The 24283-nt window shown below is 45.4% G+C and overlaps 1 protein-coding gene across 1 annotated transcript in view; it reads left to right on the forward strand.

Moving 5' to 3' along the window:
* The first annotated feature begins 1856 nt into the window (after positions 1 to 1856).
* scfd2 (sec1 family domain containing 2) overlaps positions 1857 to 24283 on the forward strand; it is a 79667-nt gene continuing 57240 nt past the window's right edge. Inside the window, exons 1-4 of the mRNA XM_071895657.2 lie at positions 1857 to 2749; positions 3014 to 3182; positions 11038 to 11165; positions 16938 to 17113. Coding sequence (XP_071751758.2) covers positions 1936 to 2749; positions 3014 to 3182; positions 11038 to 11165; positions 16938 to 17113 — 1287 coding nt within the window. The 5' untranslated portion in view covers positions 1857 to 1935. The remainder of the gene's footprint in view (positions 2750 to 3013; positions 3183 to 11037; positions 11166 to 16937; positions 17114 to 24283) is intronic.

Here is a 24283-nt window from a genome sequence, read left to right on the forward strand (position 1 = left end):
AACCAACAACAAAGAGAATTTAATGTTATCCTTTGATTAGCTTGCTCCTTCAGATAAAGACAGATGCACAAAAACACACACACAAACATGACTATTACTGAGCTCTGGAGTAGGTTACAATAAGTTACTGTAATTGACAAGTTATGCTACATTTACTCTGAGATGAAGAGGTTGCAGAATGCAGACCACATATCATTGGTGCCCCAATCATATGATTGCTTACATCGACTTTTGCCAGCTCACAAATAAACAGTGCTCGCCTGGCAACCGATTTAATGAGCATCCAAATACTTCTTAATGTTCCACATGACTGGCTGCACATTTCGGGCATCTCACACAGTGGCGTCACACATACATTGGACAGCTGTAACGATCACTGACATTATTGTGCTGTGAAAAGTGCATTATATCTGAATGCTTCATTAATGAAGCGCACTTGGTTCTCATGGGAAATGATAATCATGCCAGCACAGTTCATTCTGAATTAGTTCACTGCTCACTGTCACCAACAGACTGTCACACTTGTGTGGTTTGAGAGGCAGCTAATGGAGAATCCAGTGAGTGAGGTAAAAATAAGGGTAATGATACAGGAGCAAAATATAATGATAATTTGTGGCCGGGTTATACCTAACAGCTCTAGTGGCTGTTGTGGGAAGCCAAATGATGGTTGTATCCAAACAACTGAGGTAAATGCAGGTGATTTTTCAACAGTATTCATGTTAAAAGTGAAAGGGTTGTCATTATGGCCTAATCTGGCAATGTGGAGGATGGATCACTGTAAATGTTAACAGATAGGCTGCAGTGGGAGGGAAGACCTATATAAGACACACAGTATAATTCCCGACATACCTGGCTGGCACTTGATCCTCTGCTTTCTCCTCCCTGTCATCTGTCACTGTGGTATCTGGTTCACGTCATAAATCAATCACACACACACACACACACACACACACACACACACACACACCCCAACATGTCAACCCTAAAAGCATCTTCTATGTTTTTGTGCAACTTTTTCAAAAGTGATTAGCCGCATGTATTATTTCGGTTACTGTGGCTTCAATATGTTGTGCGTTCACTGGGCCACGTGTGGCAGCCTCAACAGCTGTCAGTTGGTTTCTCTGATGATAATTTTACTCATTTAGCCTGGAAATTGAGAGGATAAAGGTTTAATTAACTTACAGCGGCTGGCCTAACTATTTCAACTTACCTCCATACAACCATTCTTCCTCATCCTTACCGCTGCTAGCATCGGTAACTTTATTTTTGTCGGAATCAACTGCAGACATTTCAACCCGAATTAAACGAACAGTGCTTTTTTGACCGTTACCCGGCTATCGTTGGCTGGAAATTTTAAACACACCAAAACTCGGCACCTGTCGAGTAAAATTAGAGGAAAACAACAACGTCAAAAAGCAGTATGAGTATGCAGCGTACGTTACAGTCCTGTCGGTAAAATTGACAGTTGTCAAAACGTTTCTATAGGGACAAAGGGACAGCTCATTTCCGATGAACTCGGCCTTGTCATTGGACAGTGACCGTCTCGCGGTGGGTCAGAATTGACCAATTGCATTAATTATCACTATCAAATCCTGCCTGAACCATTAAATCTACCTTGTGGCTGTATGTCATCCTTTACAATATCGTTGTGGCAATGGCATTTAATACTAGATCTATGATAATAACACTAAAACCCAACAATGCATTTTTAATCTCTGTAACACTGGCACTTCATGTGGCATGTGTTCTCATAGGATGCTGTCAAGCAGCAAGCAGCCGGCCGGTGTAGTGAAAGTGTACGGTGACGTTTATCTATCGCGACGCGCAATTGCCACGTCACCTCTAAGAGACTCGTGTGTTTGTTGTTGTTTTGGGAATGACTTTTAACTGACATCTCCGATTTGTCTCCGATTCCGCTGTGTTTAAATTAGCATCATGTTGACGACGGAGCCTTTTACGCATTTCCCCCTCCAGATGTGGGGCAAAGTGCTGTCGAAGGTGAAGAAAGCGGTTGTGTTTATGGATGATAAGTGTGCAGAGAGTCTCCACTGGAACGGAGGTGCAGCCACGTTATTTGAGGCTGGAGCCCGTAATCTGAAACAGTTTTCCAGCTTCGAAGCATGTGGTGAGAATGAACCAAAGGCTGTGTTCGTGGTGAGCACTTTGCTGAAAGGTAGAACAATCGACATTATTAAAGACATCATATCCCTCAGTCGCTTCCAGTACTGCGTTGTCTTCACCACCGTCGCCCACTCCGTGCACCTGCTTGCCAACAATGTCACGACTGAGCTGGAGGGGAACCCTGTGTTCGAGCAGTTTGAAGAAAAGCTCTGCGAGTGGATGGGAGACATGAACTACACGGCTGAAGTCATGCATGCTCCGGTGGTCTTCGCTCCTGTGTCGCAGCAGCTGCTCCTGACGCCCACGTTTGCACATCTCTTCCCCCTGCTCCCACCCGACCTAGAGTCAATAAATGCAAAGCGCCCAGAGAAGAAGAGGTTCGGCAGCCTGGTTGACATAGACATGCACTCTCTTCCCTCTGAACTACAGATTGAAATCAAATCCTTGGCCTCAGCACTTAATGCCATGTTTGAGGCCACTGGCACTAGGGAAGAGAGCTTTGCTGTGGGTCCAATGAGCCGCATCATCGCAGGGGAGCTGTCCAATCACCCTCAAGCGAAAAACCGCAGGAAGACAGCCCCCAATAAAGCATCAGTTATCTTTGTGGACAGAACAATGGATCTCACAGGTTAAGTCCAAGGCTATAGCCTCCCTCTTTGGACTAGTATCGTGTCAAGTAGACAAGTCACGCTCCACATAAACAAACCAAAACATGACCCTGTCTAGGGATTTATAGACCTAAGACTATGAGCATTCTGAGACGTTTACAGTGCTATAGAATAAAAATGCAAGCCTAGCTATTGATATTCCACCAGCAACTGTTACTGCACAGTGCACACTGAATAGAAATGTACTTTGACCTTTTTTTCTAACCCTGTTCCCTGGTCCACAGGAGCTGTTGGTCACCATGGCGACAACCTGGCGGAGAAGATTCTGACGGTGCTCAAACCTTTACCGGGTCACGTGACTGACGTGCAGGTGGACATGCTGGAGCTCACCAGTCTGCAGCGCACCCCCGACTCCCACAGCACCCTGGCCCCTGGCTGCCTGGCACAGACCCAGTGAGTGCATCGCATGTGACCACACTTTCAAAGAATTCATTTATAGCGATAGTCATTGTCTATTTTGTTGTGTATTATTGGAGTTGTCTACACACACAGTTGTAACGTACAGGGAGATTTGGATCTTGGATTGAAATGACTATTAACAGCGTCCTGCAAAAGCTATACTCTATCTCCAAAGAGTCAGTCTTTCTAAAAGGAAAGCTAGTTGAATTTCCCACTGCTGCCCATGCATGATAAACATTTGTGTAAGGTAGTTTTAATCTTTTGGCTCCATCAAACCTTTTTCTTCAGCTGGGGAACAATATCAGCTGTCAACTGAAACAAAATAATCAAACTTAAAATTGGGGATACATGGTTTCCACAGGACAGAGATGATGGGACTCTATTCTTATATAGTATACAGAATATCTCAGGTGAAACACTTATGTTTCAGGCATTTTGGCTATTTAGTTTTGTCTGTACATTATTCTTATACAGTATACAAAGGGCAAAATTTAAGGTTATCTCATTTGTTTTGCAGGCAGAGTTGTTTTTCTTTTTCACTGACACAACCTCAACTTACATACTCAGTTGATGTACCCCCCCCACCTTTCTCACCTAGCCACACCCCCCCCCACACACACACACACACCCACACACACTCACAACCCACTGCCACCCCCCATTAAGTGGGTTGAGTGCCACATGACTAGCATTAGGTGCCAGGGGTTCAGTGAAGCTTGCCTCTAGTCTTGACGATGGGGATGCACGTGTTAGGCGCCTGCGGTGGGGCTGTTGTACATGGCAGGGATTAGTCCTACATCATGTGTTCCACTCTTGCTTTGCCTCTTCTTGTGGTTGCAGGAGGAAAAGACTTTCACTGAGGAGAAGAGTGTTTTTGGCCGGGGCTGTCATGCAGTATGTCGTAACTGTCGTGTGCTCATGAACAGGCTCGCACACAGTGAATGCAGCCGGTCCATTCTGAGCTAGGTGGGAGGTTCTGTCGTAATGGAACCAGCCTTAGATCTTACTGGCCGGTGCTGTTTAGACAGTGTGTACTGTAGCAGATAATGTGAGCACAGCAGGGGCAGGTTGTACCGACCCTCGGATGAAGGCCTCAGTCTGGGGCATGTCAACCAAATACCTACAAAAACTACTCAACTCACTCCGGTTGCTCTGAGTATCACTCTCACACAAACACAGCTGAGTAATCGCTGCATGTGGATGCAGCGTTTCATATTTTACGTCTAATGGCACAGCAACAAGCTCATCCTTCTGCATTGCCTAAGTGTCTATATTAAAGGGTCAATAGATGCTGATGGATAAGAGGTTAGGTTAAAGGTTGAGGAGCACACCCTGAGGAGGGGGTGGGGTGGGGGGAGGGTGTTTAGAGGTTGAGGTAACAGCAGCGTTCTCTGTAATCATCCTTCATGATCTTTTCACCAGAGATGCCCAGAGCCACAGCCAAGCACCTTATCTCAGAACATTTAGATCATCGATTCAGCTGTTGTATACATGTTCTAGTGGGTGCCCCGACACACACACACTGTCTGAGGTGTGTAGTTGAAGGTAGTAGGTAATGCCGTGGGGGTTGTGTTTGTAGGGGGGTAAGCGTCTGATCTGGGACAGCAGGATCAGCAGGAGTGTTATTGCCTGTGCTATCTCTGAGCAGATGGCCCAGTTGACTCTTATCACAGATGTTTGGGAGATTGAAGTGCTGCTGAGACGCAGCAGGAAAAGCACCTCGAGTTCCCACTTTATTTTACTGCCTTCAAGTGCACAGCTCTCTACAGGCAGTCTTTATGTCAATCGCTCTAATATGTTCAAAACAGAGCTCTGCGTGTGCATGTGTTTGACCGCGTATTGTTTTCATTTCTGCATGAATATATTCTAATTCTACCATAAATCTAAAAGGGACCATTTTCTACGATGTGAATGTGCAAAGTACTGGACCCTGCTCGCTCTGTGCGGTTTGATTGTCTGCATAATGAGTTCCCTTCCAAGCTGGATGTTTATACACCCATGATTTGTTGAGTTATTTTTAGCCCTGACCACCGTGTGTTTTGATTGGTTTTGTTGTGTAGACCGACTCAAACCTTTAAATATTAGGTGTGGGCCTAATTTGGACCTTTTGTATGGTATTACCCTCAGTAAGTCCAGGATATTTTTATAGATTACTATGTCTAAAACATTCCATGGGTGGTTGTTGATTCTAGCTCTCCCAGTTAGACCCCACACTTACTTTGCAATTACTGTAGTATTGTCTTTCATAACCTGGTGTGAATTTTCCTTCTCCACAAACCCTGACTTTCACTCCGAGGTTCTAATCATGCCAGAGAGAGAGAGAGAGAGAAAGTGTACTGCCTGCACACGTGTCTACCTACAGTCTATGGTGTGTACGCACGCAGGCATGCTTTGCCTTTGCAGGTTTTCTGTTACACCGCACTGTACTATGGCAGTCTTTTCTCAACCATGAGATAGTGCCTGGATGCACAGTTTATATAGAATGATGTTGAGTGAAAATGTCAGTGGAAGGGTTCTGCTGTGTGCCTGCGTATGTGTGTATGTGTTTGTGGTCAGGTACCTTCCAGCCCAGTCTGTGCAATTTGCTGTGCTTGGCTGCACGGCTCTTTGATCCTGAGTAGGACATACGAACCCCATTGGCAGAGGCCACTGAGTTTCCCTCCGTCTCAGACTGAACCCTGCACCCCCGTCATCTGGCTGCCATGGACCCTGATCCTGTGGTGGGAGTGTGTGCATGTGGGCAGAAGCCAGCGCGGGTGGCCAAGGTGCTCTGGGTCTGCCCCAGGAGCTGCCGAGCTCGAGCCAGGCAGAGTAACCGACCGCACCCTGCCATGAGAAAACACTGCGAGTCTGCCACCTCCTCAAATCTGCCCAGTAGATCCTGCATGCCTACCACCAGGAAACAGGGAAAACACCTATTTTTGTACCAGCTGGGAAAAGTGAGCGCGAATCAAAAAAAATAAAAAAAACACACACACTTATTTCAGTTCAGGCTGCATGGGAAAAGTAACAAGGAAAAGAAAAGCAGAGATAGATAGAGTCTGGAGAGGATAGAGGAAATGACAGACGGCTAAGGACAGCTAACCCTGTTTTTACCCCACCGAGAATAAAGAGGGTGCTTGAAAACTAGCCACAGCCATTCTATGGTGGTTTCCAATAGGCTAGAGATTGTTTTGCCATACTATACTTAGACTGTCAAATGCTGGGGTACAGAGGTTCATGTTATTATGAACAATGGTACAAACAGTTGACTGAAGATGAAGTTAAGTCCTTCAAATTACATATAAGCAATGCATCTACTCCTCTTGGGTCATCATTCCTTATAGTGTGGGTTTCCCATAAAGGCCTGCTTATGGAGTATGTTTTGAGGATTAGAAAGTTTATTTGGCCAGGGACACAAGCAGTGTTGAACAGTGGTATGCAGGATATTGATATTGGCCAACCACTGGTTTCCTGACCCTGTATCTTGATGAAAACTTAATTCCTAGCTGGTTTCCATGTTCCACTACCGACGTGGTGGGACCCACAGCTGATGATAGGTGTTAGTCAGTGGAAAAAGAAGAGGCCATGCTAATAATAATAATAATAATAATAATAATAATAAGCTTTATTTATATAGCCCCTTTCTTAAATGAGTGCACGTCACAAGTTAAAAGAGAATAAAAACAATTTAAACAATGAATAAATACAAACAATGAATAAATACAATTAAGAGAGCATAAGACAAGAAACTAATTAAATGCTAGCCTAAAAAAGTGAGTTTTAATTTGGTCTTAAAAGAGGATACAGAGCTTGCTAAGTTGGTTCCAAAGTTTAGGCGCTTCAATAGCAAAGGCACGTTCACCTCTCGTCATAAAATCTAGACTTTGGAACAGTCAAAAGTGTCTTGTCTGCTGATCTAAGGCTGCATTTTGGTATGTAGGGAGATAAAAGTTCAGAAATCTATGCTGAATTCTGTGTGTATGTGTTGCACCACACAGGCAGTGGAGGAGAAGCCTCTTGAATCAAACTTTTCATTTGAAGGAAATCATGAATGTGCACTCGCCATACCTTAGCCTAAGTGAGTCAAACTTTGATCTTGTAGTTTTTATTATTGTAATAGAGAGCAAAGATCAAGCAAAAATAGACAGAAATTAATTTGGAAGCCATCACTTATTCATCACTCTGACCAAACACACTTGTCCCCAGAAATATAGTTAATATAAGCGCATTTCAAAGTTTTGGTGGTAAATGATATAAGATGCAGGGATTTTTCCATACCGTGGCGTTTAGTAAATTGACACCCTGAAGGAAACATTGTGTCCTCTGGACCATCTCTGATGCTGTAGCCAGTAATGACCTTAATCCACAATAGGCTGTTTCTGCCACTCACTAATTCTCCTTCCTCTTCCAGTATAGAGGGCATTTCAGCGTGAAACGCACAGTACATCCCAGACATCCATCAAGTTGATTACTTACACCTGAATTGCTCGCACTCCCTGTTCCATCAATGCCTTTTCAAGACTGAGATAGCCTTTTCTGTCTTTTCTGCTGTCTTAAAAGCATCTCATTCCACTCTGCCATTTGATGTTCTCTTCAAAACACACTTTCTACTTGGACAAGATTGCATATGATTTGGGAAAAAAACCCTGCATTTATTCATAATAAGATGATAAAAAAGTAAACCCCCAAAGATGGCACTTTTCATCCTCCCTTCCTCTGGCACCTCCCCTTCAAAGAGCTCCTGCTGCCAGCTTCCATTTGAAGTGTTAAACCAGGCAGGACACAGGAGGAGAGCAAGAGACGTCCAGATCTCTCCTCATCCCACCTTCTCCCACATTTTACCATCTTCTACATCTCATCTCCTCTCCTCCCTTCCTGCAGCGCTATCTCCCTCCATTTTCTGTCCGTAAATCTGCCGGGTCATTTGTCCCTCTTGCCAGGACACACAGACACACCAAGGTCAGGTCTGGTTTCGGTCCGGCCCTTTCTCTCCCTCTCATGTCATGTCCTGTGGTACATTGGGATGTTTACAGGAAGCCGACAGTGTTTTTCACCCCCATTAAACACACTCCACAACTAACACACTCCCTGAGGAATGTGGCTGACTCCAAGCAATCTCATTAGGTTGTGTGTCTGTGGCATGTAGGGCTATAGGAAATAGAAGAGATCATCTGAATCATCTGCATTGGGGAATAGATTAGAGTCTGGTCTTGGAGTCTGTTGAGTATGAAACTATCTTCTTGATCACATCAGGAACAAACACATGTCCACCGGAGAGTAATGTAGCTTGTAGAAGTACTGACAAACTCCAAGAAGTGCTGTCAAATAATTATGATCTGTAATCTACAGTATGACTCACTTCTGAATCATGGCATGAATATTGAATTCTGAGGTGCATGTCACCTCCTTTGAGTGTGAAGAAATAAGCACTGAAATAAATTATGTGTGTGTAGTTTGACCAAAATGATGAGGGGGCCACAGGATGAGGGCTTAAGTTGAAGGAATCCTGAGTCAGAACCGTCAGACCCATTCTTTTCTGCTGCATCACACACTTCCAGGAATAACACCCCCCTCCTCACTCCCACCCCCACAGTCATTAACGAATGGGAGAGGGTCAGAGGTATTTCAGCAGTCTTAATGGGTGCGTACGTGTTCATTCTTTCACAAGTGCGGACATCTTTCTTCATGTTGAAGCATTTGATGCTTAACTACCTTTTAATGGTATAACTCTCATTACACATCTGGCGGAATTTAGCCGGGGCACATAAGCACACACGCCCACACTCGCAAAAACATCCCCACGCAGCCTGTCCAAGCAAGCCAGAGAGGGCATTCACTATGCGGTCCACACAAGTCAAGTGCAAGAGTGCCCCCTTCAGTCTCTAGATGAGCAGCCACACTGGAGTTTGCACACACTCGCGCACAAACGTGCAGATGGCCAAACACGCGCGCCCCCATAGTCCCAGCCCCCACCCCACTCCATAGTAGAGTAGTTACTCAACAAGGCTCCTGGCTGGTTATGGAGCCTGTCTCACACCCTGCCAGTATAAACCTCACCCCTCACCCCTCAGCCCAGCTCTAACCCCCGCCTCCGTCTGACCAAATGGCCCAGGGAAAGCATCAGGGGAGAGGGCCAGAGGGGGGGGCCAGGCGGGCAAGGGGCCAAATTGGAACCATATTTCACCCGCACTCTACCAAGGCCCTCCATCTTCCTGGAATACACACGGATGTACAGGCTTATGGGCTTGTGCAAACATACACACATACAGATGCATGTACACAGATACACACACACTCAGTAGACATTTGAGCCCATGCACACTGACAGGGTTGCTCATACACACATATGGCCTGGTCAAGTCACACTATTGGTATTTTAACCATGTCAACTATGTGTGACTTTACAACTCACATAATCATTGCAGACCCACTGCTCTGTCGTATTGCAAAATCCATGTCGGGTATCTTCCTGAAAGATTAAGAGAAGTGTTTTCCATAAATGACACCAATTATGTTGTGATACATCTTGCCCAGTTGTTGCAATCCAATAGTTCCCTTTCACATTTGAATCACAAATTAAATAAACAAATTCTCTGGAAGTGTAGTTTATAAATGTGTACATTTTTATAATTTAAAATTTTAAAATCTAAGGACTGGTACCATTTTTTTAAGGTACCAGTCCTTGTCCATTGTCCTGGGCTGAGTCGTGTTTGCTGGTCTTTGTGTCTGGTTCTAGTGTGAAGATGGCGGGCGTCCCAATGTGAGCCCCTCTCCTCCCCATCTAGCCCAGGCCCAAGGTCTGGAACAGATTACATCTGATATTAAACACATGGCAGCAGTTAGAAAGAGAGGGAGAGAGAGAGAAAAGGCGAGAGAAGAAAAAAAGACAAAAAAAGAAAAACAGAGTGGATTTGTCAACGGGCCCCCTCCTCCCTTCCCTCTCCCTCTCCTGCTCTCTGTCTTTTGCCCCTTTTCTTTCTTTGTCTCTTTCTCTCCCCGGATCCTGCTCGATCCTGAGAGTATGGAGAAGGTCAGGAGTTTGTCAGTCTGCATGTCTGTCTGGCGGTCCGATGCGCAGACAGAGACGCAGGCTTTTGATACTGCTTTATCCAAACATCAAAGCATCGGTGCCTTTAACAGGGCGAGATATCTGAGAGATGGAGGGAGACGGAGATATGAAATATGATCGTTGTTTGAGTTCAGATGCAGAGGCCTTTTTATAAGACAGCGTGTCACTCTCTGTGAGGCTAACGATGATGAACCGCCGCAGAGACACTCTTTGATTCTTTGGGGGAAAGGCTTTAAGCTGTTTTCACCGCTCATGGCAGATGGTTGTAGTCTTACACACATGCCTCGTCCTCAGTCTCCCATTAGAGATGTGGATCAGTGTGTTTCATAACCTAGTGGATAATGAGGAGAGGGACTGAGACTGTTTTTCTGGGCCCTGAGATGCTATCGAGAGGAGACTTTGTTGCCTAGGTCTCCAGACTCTATTGCTGTGCCGCTGATGTAAGGAAAACACTGATCAGTCCAGAGGAATGTTAACACAGGCATTTAAGGTAGATTGAGAAAGTTCCTGATGTTCCCCCGCGCTAATTTCTGCTTTTTCCTGTGAGGGGTCCCATAGGGGAGTCGACCCTCCCTACCCAGCAGGCCCCCTGCCCCCAAGAGGAGCACTCAATCACGTCCATGTTATTCTTTTGCGTTTAGACTCAGAGGCACACACACACACACTGAACAAACACTAACAACAAGAATGACAACAGTCGCTTTGCTTGCTTGTACTGCAAGTCACTGTACTACGAATGCTACAGTGTTTTTTTCCCCTTGTGACCTGACGGACCCTCTCAATCACTCTGCCTACCAGGTCGTCCACAGCCCGGTCACTGTGGGAGGCCATGCTGACCAGTAAGCAGAAGGAGGGGGTGATGGAGGTTCGTAGGCAACTGGTGGAAGCAGCCAGCAAGGAGAACCTGCCAATCAAGATGAGCATGGGTAAGAGCCGCCCATGGAACCTGCTTTTTATCCAACCTCTTACATACACAATGTACGCATGTGACTTGCCTCCCACTGTCAGAGAAAACACATATTCCTGCAGAACACTGAGTATATGAAAGAATAGACATAAAGAACGGATACACTGATGAATAATCACATCAAGTAAATATACATCATAATATAACATAACTGAATATTATTTAGAGTTATATTTAGAGAGGAGTGTGTGAGAATAGTAGTGGTGTTGCCCTAGTGTTGTAGTGAAGAACCATAGCGCCTCCTACTGAGATCCATCGTCTGTGCCTCGCTGTGTATTTGCCCATGTGGCCACAAAGGAAATGTGAACCACATGTTGGCTCTCTGACATACACTCTCACACACACACACACACACACACACACACACGCACACTGCTATTGAAAACTTTTTTTGTTTGTTAATGAAGCAAAGGGGGCTTAAGCGAAGGATAAAAATATGTGTTGGCACGCAGAGATAAAGACATGGCGTGCACAAGCATACAGTACAGTCATACACCTTCACCTTTACAGTACCTTGTGACTCATATAGGTCTATGGATGACTGATATGTTGCTTATACTACACACACACACACACACACACACTGAGCTAATATGCAGGTTAGCATCTGGCAGGAGGGGAGGTGCATAGGGCGGGGCCGTGTGGTCCCTTAGCTCCTATAATCTTAGAGGTAAGGAAGGTCTTGTCTCTCGTAACAAGCAGGTTGTAATATGTTGGTGGGGGTCACACACACAAACACATACACACACACGCATGCACACACACTCTGCCAGGCATCTGCGTACTCACACATACGCTGCCATGGTGGTTTCCTTTCACACATCTGTGTCAAAGAGCAGCGCTTCGCTCCTTCTATTCCTGGGTGGCTGCCATTCTGTGGATCTATTTAGACAAATGCACCACCTCAACAATAAGAGGTAGAGCTGGAGAAAGAGAGAGAGTGAGTGTGAGGGAGATTTTGGGAGAAGGATACAGAGTAAGAGAACAAAAGACATTGGCGGGGGGAGAGAGTAAAAGGGAGAAAGTGGTATAGGTAGGTATAGCAGTAAGCTGTTCCTGCCTGCTGACTGACAGCCTGTTGACTTAGTGTCCCTGCCGCAGGAGAGAGAGAGAGGGAGGGAGAGAGAGGGAGAGAAAGAGAAAAGGAGGGAGAGAGGGGGCACTGCCAAACGCCTCACACACTGGACCTTTATACCCCGCTGGCAGAGGACCAAACCCCCCCTGGTAGCCCTCAGAGCGCCCAGCCCACCCCCCGCACAGTTAACTTCCCACCCTCCCCACCAGCACCACCAGCCGAGTTCCCCATCCATCATGCACCGCTAATATCATATGAAGCTAAACCCAGTAACACAAAGAGCTTACAATTAATACCTATGTCTCCTCTCAGCGCCCACTCACTCTCAAGTAAAGTAGACTTTTCCACTCATATTATAGCGCATTATCACTCTCATAGGGTTATGCAGATCACGAGGGAAAAAAACGGTGTCAATATATTGCAGGGCTTACACTTTCACATATAGTCTGATCCAACTGGCTTCCTTTCATCTCAAGAGGATAAGATCATCCAGAGAGAGAGAGAAAGAAAATAATCCATTTCTCAGAGCCTGAGTATGACCCATCAGGTTTCCCATAGCACAATAGGATGATGAAATTCCCTGTGTGTGTGTGTGTGTGTGTGTGTGTGTGAGAGAGAGAGAAAGAGAGAGGGAGAGGGGGGGGGACCAGTGTTTTTTGGGGGTGTTTTAACTCTTAGCAGGGAATTATTTGGACAGCTTTGGTTTCAGCACCAGTAAACGTGTGTTTATCTGCCCATCTGTCCGTGTGCGTGTGTGTGTGTGCGTATGTGCTTACATTTGAACGTGTATGTGTCTGTGTGTGTTTCACAAAGATATACAGTATGTGTATGTGTTATGTGCGTCCATACTGCAGTGGAAGTGAGATGTGTTGACAGGGTCTGCACTGGCTCTGTTGCTTATGGCCTTCATTCCCTTGGTGCTTTCTGGGCTTTTAACAAAACAGAGAAATGGGACTCCAGCAGGCACTCGATTGTATTCATCATTTCAAGAGGTGGGGGGAAAATGAAATGGTATATTATCACAATACTCTCTGATTGATATTTTTTTATCTCCATTTTCAGTTCCACCCACATATTTTTGAAATCAAAAAATGTCCTAAAAATGTGCTTGAAACCCCTTGAATTTAATCTAGTAATTGTTTTTGTTTGTTTTTTTTATCCATAAGTATAATTTGAGTAGAATTATCTCAGCTTTGTACTGCAAGCAAATGAAATGAAAATGGAAACATAAATCATGATATATTGCAATTTATTTCAGTATCAAACCACAATATTCACTGGAACGGAATATGATATTATCATACAGTATGATAATAATGTCAGTTTTTCTCAGGTGACTCCATTCCCTAATCATCACGCATATACACACGTTTGCACACACACAAACACACACACCTACACACATACACACGCACACACGCAAATCAAATAACAGCTCTTTCCTGCTCTCTTAGCCAGGTGTCTCGGTTATACCAAACAAACCATTCAAAATACACACATTATAAACTGAAGAGGAAGCACAGGTAATAAATGACACAGGTAATAAATGACACAATCTCAAAGAGGAAACATGAGCACAGGTTCTCTCTCTTTCTCATTTTCTTTGTGACAAAGACACAAAACAGAGGCTGGACAGTGTGTCAGTGTAGCTGTGTGCTGCACTGTTGGGTCCTGTGCTTTCCTCTCTTTTACAGTAGAGTCCTGGAAGAGGCCCCTGTGATGCGTCCATAAATAAAGGTTCCAGGACTTTCCTCTACTTGGAGTGCATAAATAAAAGTCTCTGCGCCTTCCTGTGTCCCCCATACATGTAGAATTACTTATGAGGCGGTCCAGCTGCTGAGGCAGGCCAGCGCTCAGCTCCATGCTGACATCAGACATCACTTAGCCTCTGAGTCACCCCATGCACCTAGATTGCAAGTCATCTTCCCTGTCCAGTAACAGGACTAAATCATGCCTGGCCCCTGCCCTTGTTGCATTGTTCAGGACTTTCATCATGGCTGAGCCTCAGTTGCCACTTCTCCACATCAGGCCGAAATGGGCAGCAGCTCAAAATGTTTATAGCATGAGACGGAAAGTGTGATTTGTTTTATGGCTGTTTCTGCAATAAATTTACCCAGAAGAACGTTAAAACACTCAAAATGTTCAAGTTCCTTTACCATCTCAGGTAATATCGTAGAGTGACAAAAAACATCAATATATACCCTGAAACTCCGGGGCACAGAGAGCTGATAATTCCTATATTGTTTTCTTTTACTGTGACAACTTTTTCCCCAATCTAGCCCTTTGAAAAGTAACAGAGCCTCCTGTTTGATAGTGACAGAGTAATAAACCAAAGACGGACATACCTAGTTCATATGTCAAATTACATTTAATTGATTACAATCCATATTTCATGCAGACCTGATCTAAATTGGCAGAAGAACATAATAGACGTTATGTTATTCTTGACACAGTGACGCAGCAGCAGCTGTGGGTTTTTGGAAATTTGGTGTACAGGTTGTTCAAACATAACATTAACAAATGAAAATATTTCAATAATATGCTCTACATTTTCAAACACAAAATGTATGGTGTCTGTTGAAATGTGCTAAAAAAATTTGTTTTACAATTAGGCTTGCAACATATTATTTGCCCAGAGGATTAAATGAGTTGTTCATATGAAATCATAAACAGACATGGAAAAGTCAAGTTGAGGGACTATTAGAAATGGAAAATTTGAGCCTTTCCAGTAATGATTGTACTGTAGAAACACCCTAGTTTGAAACGATAGCTCAATTAGACAGATCATCTCTCTCAGATTCTCTTTGCATCTGGCAACAAGATGCCGAAGGAATCGTAGAATTGTTTTGGGGGAAGTTTAATGCCATAGATAAGGACTACGGCTTTGCCAGGATTGTGTGATTGTGTAATGGAAAACAGGCTGTTGTGTAGCTTTCTTTTCTTAGTCCCTTTTTCTCTTTTTCTCTATGTCTTGCATTTTCTCACTCTGTCTCATATGCTCTACCCCAACTTTAAGGTCTGATTGTGTTTGGCCAACAGTGAACCATTCTTGGTTGCCTATTCTAGGGTAAAATTATGTTTGGCCCTTGCTTTGGACGTATTTCCTGGTTCTGGGCTGAATTATGTTTGGCACATGATGCTTAGTGAACCTTGGTTATACTGCCAGGCTTTTTATGGCTGGATATGTTCACAATAGGGCTTTTCAGAATCTAGAATATTTCTGGACAGAGGTTTATTCCTCAATAATGCTTTAATTTCAGCAAGAAACTTGATTCGCTTTTGTAGACACTTGCTCCATTTTGCCCACGAGTGCCACACAGCACACAGACTCTTTTAGTTTGGTTTGAAAAGCATCTTTCCCAACAGGCGGACTTGCAAAAGTCCTTTGTGCTGTCAAGTTTACTTATCGGTTGCTTCTTCCTTACTAGGTTAACGTTCCCAGGTTGATTCCTTCCAATATTCTTCCTGAAAACATTTCACATCCACTCATTTTACAATCCAGATTTAACAAAGTTGTTAAAAAGGTGTTGTCTTTACGTCTGTAAGTGCCATGACACCATATTGTATTTAGTATTCTGGAGCTTTCTGCTCCATTTTTCATTCTGCCTGTCTGTTTCTCCTCTAGTCATCTGTTTGGCCCCGCTAAAGAAAACATTGGCCATGTAGTCCAACAGGAAATACTCCCACATCTGGTGCTGGTTCAGAACATCAACATGAAGAAGTAGGCTTTATGGGGAGTTAATGTGTGCCCCTCTCTCCCCCAGCCCTCGGGTTGACACAGCCCCTCGTACCTCCAGGCCACCCTGCACACCCCCTTACCCCGCTCTTCCTGTGTCTCTGTGAATCTTCCTGGGAGGGGCGGGGGGAGCAGAGGGTCTTTAACAGAGTGTGAGCAGCCCAGCTTCTCTCTGCTGCCTCTGTAAATAATCAGAGAAAACCTCTGATTCACACATATTAGTCACACTCAAGACAGGCTCTCAGGGACTCTTATCACTGGTGCTGCCACGCTGCTACACGCACATGCATGCTCAAATACACACACACACACACACTCTCAGACACTCTCAGTGGCATTCAGTCACACATTCAGTGACTCATATAAACATTTCGCTGAAAACTTTGACAGTAACACTCTATCTGAAGCTTGCATGTATGGAGAGTATTCCTTCCTGACTGGCACTCTCAGTCCCAGATACACTCTCTCTCTCACACAAACTTCTGCATGGCTCTCTGCTTTCTTCCAGCCTGTGGAGTTTGCTCATTAAGATAATATTATGGTCTGCTATGGTATCACTCACTCCCCTCTGCCCTACACTGAGTGTATGATAGTTATTAAAGAGGCTGTTATGCTTGGGAATAGGTTGTCTATTTATTCTGTTTCCACACTGTGCTCTTCCCATCAGGATGAATAACTGTGTGTATCTGTGTGTGTGAGTGTGTGTGTGTGTGTGTGTGTGTGTGTGTTCCATCCTTGTAGATTTTTATTGGTCAGTAATGAGTGGCAGTAGACTCCACTACAAAACACTATTAGGCGGACAGTCAGAATACAGTGGTGGAATGTATAAGCGCTGTGCTTTAACCAGCAGTGATTAACGAATTTGTGACGGCTCCAGATTTCGCCGCAGCTGATAACTGTATCTTCTTCCCTGCTCCCAGGCCGTGTGACCCCCGAGCAGCTGTGCTCGTACGCGCAGCTGTTCCGGAGCAGTTGGGGGGCGCTAGAGAGTCACTGCGGGGTTCTCCAGCTGGGCCTGGCCACAGCCCAGACCCTCCGCCACCCCGGCCTGCCCCGCTGGGATGCCTGCCTGGCCTTCGAGAGGCTGCTGCTGCAGGTACGCACACGTCTTACGCAAACCACTTATCCATATGTGTTACAGGCGATGAAAACTCCTTGAAAAGGCTCCGTGCAAAATGGGATATCCACCATTTAGAGAATGTGATACCTGCAATGACAGAATGAGTGCTGGCCTGAAAGTGAAGATTTTCACTTTTTTTAACCCTTTACTAACTAAATATTAACATTTTAGATGATGCAATCAACTGTGTTTTTTAATAACATGGAATGTTATTAAATGCATGAATGCTGCCTTTGAGTGAAACCCCTAAATTATTTCACACCAATAGAATTTTATGAGAAGACAGAGAGAGGAAACAGAGTTTTAGACAGAGAGGAAAAAACACAGACTCCTCTAGTTCATAAACAAGGTCAGTTGTGTTTGTAGGGAAAACATTTGGATCCAGTAAACATTGCAAAAAAGAGGCAGATTTCCAGTATGCTGTTTAGAGGCTTTCGAGTTCAGAGGAGGAAGAGGTCTGGTTTACGGGGGCGGACAGAGGCGGATGTACACGTGTGTCAGGCAGTGGCAGGGTCAGAGGGCAAGCACGACAGAGAGAGAGGGAGAGACAGGGGATGAGAGAGAGATAGAGTTTAAGAGTAAGTCAAAAACCAGACCAGCTTCAGTCATCACTTGTTCTCCTCACACGTCAGGTCTTCAGCAGCGATCTGCAGATATTTTGGAAACTCTCTCTCACCCACTCGGAGCACAGAGCTGAAAGGCGCCATGCTATAGTCTGTCTTAAGCTAACTAATACTAAAGCCATTTCCTCCTTCTCTTACCTTGCTATTTTCATGGAGTCTCTTTATACTCCTGAAGCTGTAAAGCAAGCAGCGGGACAGCAGAGTATTTAGGAACTTATTAAAGTAAATCACGGAAAAACAAAACAAGCTCGCCCCAGTGCCCCATGCCAAATTGGAATTTGAAAACAACCTTGTAAACCTTGGTCCTCAGCTGGGGCCGTCGCTGGTTTATTAAAGAAAGGAAGAAGATTCTAGGGCTTATAGTTCCAGTATCCATGTTCCTCCATGACTCCACTTTGATCCACTCCCATCCCCATGGTTGTTTACTATACCTGGATACTTGAGACCCCAGCTCTTCTCTGTTTCAGTCTCATAACTGCCAGGCTCTTGAGGGGGCTGTGTCCTCAGGTGGGATTGGGTACCATCAAGTTGATGGTGACTATGTTAAGAACAGACTGTTGTTTTTGTTGTTTTTAGCCACAGCATAGTATATATAGCACTTGGCCTGTGTTCAAAAATACATTCTTCAGAAATCAAATCTCACAATCAAGCCTTGAGCCTCATGTGAGAGTTGGTGTTTGCAATCAAAACGGGCCTGAGTTTTATTGAGGTATTAAGTGAAATGACTTGTGTGTCCTCTATGCCCCCTGTGTTTATTTAATTTCCATGTGAGGTTTTTGCTTTGGCTCAAGATGGACATAGAGAAGTTAATTGCATTAGAAAATGCCGGGATGAAATGCCTTTTAGCTCTGCCTGGCGGTTGGACTGTGTTTACTCTGCCTGAGTGTGTGAGGGCTGCTGTGGGTATGACTGGGCAGAGCCGGCCACACCATGCTGGTGGACAGTGTGAGTTCACTCGGGCCAATTCCACTGTGGTGTCCTGGGGCCTTGGAGTGGGCAGTGACTGTGTGGAAGCAAAGGGCCAGTGAGTTCAGGGCCTACCCTAGTTTATACCTTTCCTTATGCAAATCCCTCGACTACATAAAAAGCCATGGAATAGTTACTTGGTGAACTAGACAACTTTCCCTGAGCAGCAAGGTAGTGTTTTGCTTGTCAGATAGTACTTCTGTATAGCGTATGCTCTTTCACAATAAAAGCTCTCCTGAGGATACTGTGCCACTAGTAATTTTTAATGGTAAACTTTGATTGTAAAGCAATATTCCTGTGTGGTTAAAGGAGCTGACAGGTTGCAAGTTAGGGAGACAGATGTGGTTATGGAAGCTGACACATTAGTTAGACTGTGATATAAATGTGGTTAGTGTGATAGGTGCTGTTTATATTGCCTTGATGGAGGCCAGTGGACTTATTACCCCTCAGTATAGCCTTATATTTGCATGAGATGGCCAGATATCCGCTTGGCTGGCACTGCCACCCTGCCTGCATCTACCCCCCTGCTGTAAACTATGCTCCGGACCCTGGCTGTCTGGTATATGACTGGGGCTTGGTCTGAATGGGTCAGATTGAGCAGGCTTGGGTCGGGTCCAGCCCGCAGTTACAGAATGTGTGTGCTAGATGTCTTCAGTGCTGGACAGGGGTGGTGTGGCCAAGGAGAAACTCAACAGACTCTCTCTTTCACCACTTCCCAGAACATCACAGGCACACTACACTACCTTCCCATCAACGGCCCAGCCAGAGCCTCTACCAAACTAAACTAAACATGTACGACATCCCTCCCATAGAGAGCAGACTTGATGCTGGAGGAGTTACTCCGCGTTTTAGACAGACAGACCGAGGTCGAGGCTAGATTTTTCTGTAAGGATCTATTTTTTTTAAGGCTAGAGTTGTATTGTCTTTATGTATACCATGCAGTCTGCTGTTGATTAGAAGGCGGTCTGTCACATCATTGAATATGGTAGTGACAGCAGAGCAGCGGAGGGGAGCTGACCCCTCTCACCCCGGCCTGTTGCTTTACTCTGCTGGGATTACCAGGGCCTGCCTCTGCAAACATTCCAGCTCCGAGTTATTACTGGTCAGACGCTGCTCAGACGCGAGCCTACACTAGGCTGTACAATATGTCCCCTACTCCCATGGGTCACACAAACCGCCTGCCTGACTCAGACTTTCTTTCTGTGTATGCTGCATGTTTGTGTTTTAGACTAAAATATTTGTTAAAATGGAGCTATGAACCCAAACCCGGTGTCCCTTACATTCATTTAGTTGCGGTGGCGCCCCACAGCTGGAAAAATGTAAATACACTGAAAATTCATCATCTGGCCTTGTTGTTCAGCCTGCCTCCCTAAAAAATAGCAATTAATATAAATTAAAATTGTAATTACAGGATTAATCCACTTTTATCATAACATAAATATCCAAATAAGAGCCATTTTGAAAATTGCAACACCTACTGGAAGTGATCCTGGAAAGGACCCGGGTATGAACCTCAGTCTCAGAACCAGTATTACCTTCCAACCCCACATCTACAATAGTCCTACAGGTAACACTACAAACCGACCGTATACGCTGTTGTGTTATATTTAATTCTTCAAGCTGTGTCTCTCTCAGACTGAATATATTGCTGTATATTTACTTATATTTATGCTCTATTTGATGTGCATGTATACATATATGTGTGTAGCGTTAACGTACAGTGTATACCCAGGCTGGAGCCTGGTGACCCAGATACTCCAGGTCAGCCCCCCAGTACAGTGTCTGTGTGCTGCCTTAGGGACTCATGACCCTTCACCTCTACCCCTTGACCCCTCCTGGACAGACACAAACCTGTAGAGCCTCAAACTCACAGGTCTGCAGAATGTCGGTAGCCTGACAACAAAACCTGTGTCATTTCTCTGTTATGTAAAGCCATATGAAGGCAAGCCGACCCTCAGAATACTTAACTAGCAGCTATATATGTAACATCTGGATTTTATCATTTCGTATGGCGACAGAGGGAAAAATGTTGATATTGGTCCCATGTAACTTTCATCTTATCTGAGCTGCATGCCACAGACAGACAGGGGGCTTTAAGCCTGTAATTGGCCTTTCCCCAGGGTATGGAGCCTGTCCCCACAGCCCAGACATTCCCCCTATTCTCTGTCTCTGCTGCCCCCCTCCTGCCCCCACAGGGGGTTTTGCTGTGTTTTGCTGGAGATTGTAACAAAGGAGTGTGAATGACTGCGAGGCGCTGGCCTGAGATGTCCAGCGCTGACCCCTCCAACTCCCCACCGTTTAATAGCCTTACATCTGGACTGACCTGGACTGACCGTCTCCCCATCCATCCACTTCCCATACCACGTTCTCCCCTCATCCAGCTCCTGTGTATCTTCTCTGTAGCCTCCTCCACCCTGGAGCAACAGTGGAAACACTGGGAATGATAAGCCTGGTGAAAACACAGAGGGCCCACTCAGAATCACCTCCTCCCTGTCTCTTGACAAAGAGGTCTCTCTGTCTCTCTCATATCCTCCTCTGTCCATCCCTTTTCCCAAATTAGACTTTATCCTGCCATCCCCTTTAAACATGTTGTGTTTACCCTGTATCCATGTCATGATGTTCTCTAAACACATGCCACACAATAACACACACATGCATGTACAAAACATATACTCCTCTGCTCCACTAATGTCCACTCCACTATATTTTGAAGAATAACAAGCAGTAGAGGAAAATGCCGAGATAAAAAAAGTTTATCAAAAGAGTGAGTTATTTACCTATCTCTTCCTTCCTGTGTTTAGTTGGGAAGGATTACAGCGGGATAGGAGAGCCGTGATGGAGTTCACTCCCAGGAAGACCCAGGAATAGCCCCCGTCTCCCGCTCTCCTCCTCTCCCCCCCCCTCAGCACCCTGAGACGGCTGTGTTTACATTGGTCTGCGCAGCCCGGGCCTAATGTACTATCTGTTTAATAGGCAGAGAGAGGCCTGTTTATAGTGAGGGACCTTTTTAACAGAGGTGATGGGCTGGTAGGCCAGAGGGCAACACCAACTCATCTCACTTCCTGTTATCATTACCTCTCTTCTCTCAGACAGATAGGTGCTTGGCTCGCTGTGCTTCCAGCTTTACTCATCCTTAATCGACTTGCCATCCCGCTGGCTATGATGATGCTCAATCCGTCTCCCCTGCAAAATAGAGGAACACAAGAAGAGCCGATGAAGTTGTTTCATATTAAACTGCATTGGCTCAACGGCTCCACTTCTCAGCTCAATAGTAATTTGCATGTGCTGCATTTTAAATGTTCTGCTAAGCATCTTTCCACTCAATCTATATCTCAGACCACTGAACTGAAACTTTATAGGAATTGCTTTGGTGTTAATGGCTATAGAGTTATAGAGCTACTCTGAATGTTAAGGCTGAGGGAGTAAGATGGGCTCATAAGGGTTTAATACTCTCAACATTTTCTCTTAATTTAAGAGGTCTTTTTCTCTTGCCATGGTCCTGTATCGAGTCAGAGTTTTGTTCGCCACGTCAGTGCATCTGTGGCACATTTTTGTACTGGTCTCTATTGTTTACTGTGGCTGTTTCACTGCGGAGTCAAAAGCCTTCATGTCAGGAGGATTTTTCATGTGGCCTGGATTTTTTTCTGCACGAATATGTGTTTTTGAGTGTTGTGCAGGATTTCTCACAGCCACGACAGAAAGAAGCTTGTTTTTCTCACACTTGGAATACAATGTCTGATCTTTCCCAGGTGCAGAAAGCTAACATCCATACTGCTCTCTCCACTTAAACACACTTTTGGTACTTCAGAAGTATGTTGTGCTGAGCTGCACGGTCATCTTCCAGTGTTTGGGTGAGGTGGTGCAGGGAACATGATCAGAGGGGCTCTTGGAGCTCCCTATAACACTCTCTATCCCTGGTGAATCAGGTCAGTGTGGTCTGCTGAGCTGGCCTCCTGGCGTCAGACTTCATTTTGAGCGTGCTCCAGCAGGACACCACAGACTGGGGAAAATCCCCCACAGTGCCCAGCATTCACCCTTGGATTGTAACAAGGAAGGTCCTAGAAAAAGCTGACCGTTAGGGGTGGTGGAGGGGGGGTGTAGGAGACCTAACAGTGACCCAGTGTCCCAGACAGAGCAGGCCACCGAACCAGCTTTACATCTTTCTACTCCTCCAATTGACTCTCACCATGGCATCTACACACAGCCCCTTCCATCAGTTCTGTTTTAATAGCCAGTCACTGCTCACTGTTTATACTGCAGTTTTTGTTTTCTGTGATGGTTGAGATCCGTGTGCCTGCAGGTGTGTGTGTGTGTGTGTGTGTGTGTGTGTGTGTGCATGTGTGTCTATCCCATATCCATTAAAAGGTGCATGTGCATGCACTAGCACCCTTTAATGGGCTTATGCTGGTAACAGTGTCTCAGCTTCCTGTTGTGTCACACACAGGCTCTCTGTTCCCTGTAGAAAAGCTCCACCTCAGGACAGATTAGCTATCAGGTCATTTGTCACTACCTGCTGAGCACAGGCCAGGGGAGGTCACAGGCCACAGGACATGTGTGTGTGTCTTTGTGTCTGTCGGTCTGCATGTCTGTGCTGAAGGGGAGACGGAGAAACATTCCAGAATTCTTTGTGTGTCTTCCTCAGAGCATGGGAGTCGATTGAAGTTTTCATTGTGATTGAACAGTCAAGGGTGAAGGGTAGATCAGTCGGGGGTGACCAGTAATGGATGAGAAACTCAACTATTCCAGACTCATGGAGAGCTAGCCCCAGTAGTCTCATGCGTTACAGATGGAAACATGACAGTCCGGTTTTTGTGTGCTTGCTAGACTGATGATGAATGCTCAGCCTTGTGAGCGGCTGGACAGTGAACCCTCAGAATTGATGTGGGCAGTTTCCTGCGGGCCTACACATCTGGGCACACAGTAGATTGGCAGTGCCCCCTACTGCCAAGGGTGGGCAAGGACCTGCTGTCCCGTAGACAGAGATGAATGGGACAGAGGGAGGTAAGGGGGAAGTAGGAGTGATCCCCTTAGGTCGTGGAGCAAAGGGGGACAAGGAGCCCTCTCTGCAACAGCCTGTAATTATACCCATCTGAAACCCCAATCCACAATCCACAGCAAACACACAACCCCCCACCTCTCTGCTCACTCATGCCCACCCTGCAGACCACCTTGTCGCTCCAGGGATTTGACCAGTCAGCCGGAGGGAACGGGACTCGCCCGTCACTATGGTAACTAAGCAGTCAGGGTCAGACTGGGTCAATCAGAGACAGACTCTTGCCACCCTCTCTCTGTCATTAATTACCCATAGCTCCCTGGGGCACTGCTCCATGTGTAACCCACGTAGCCCGATGGGCCAGACCCGAGTGGCGTGTGTATGATCAGGTGAAGTCATCACAATCAAAGCCATTTGTTTGATATCTATACCTGCAACAGGGTCAATGTCATGTTTTCCACCAGCTAAGTAAGTGTGCCACCTCTGACAGTGTTTGGGAACTAGTGTGTCAAATGGATATGTCATGTTAGCCATAATAACCCAAACTTATTCTTTGACCTGTGT

Source organism: Centroberyx gerrardi, chromosome 9 (assembly GCF_048128805.1).
Source record: "Centroberyx gerrardi isolate f3 chromosome 9, fCenGer3.hap1.cur.20231027, whole genome shotgun sequence".
Lineage (NCBI taxonomy): Eukaryota > Metazoa > Chordata > Actinopteri > Beryciformes > Berycidae > Centroberyx > Centroberyx gerrardi.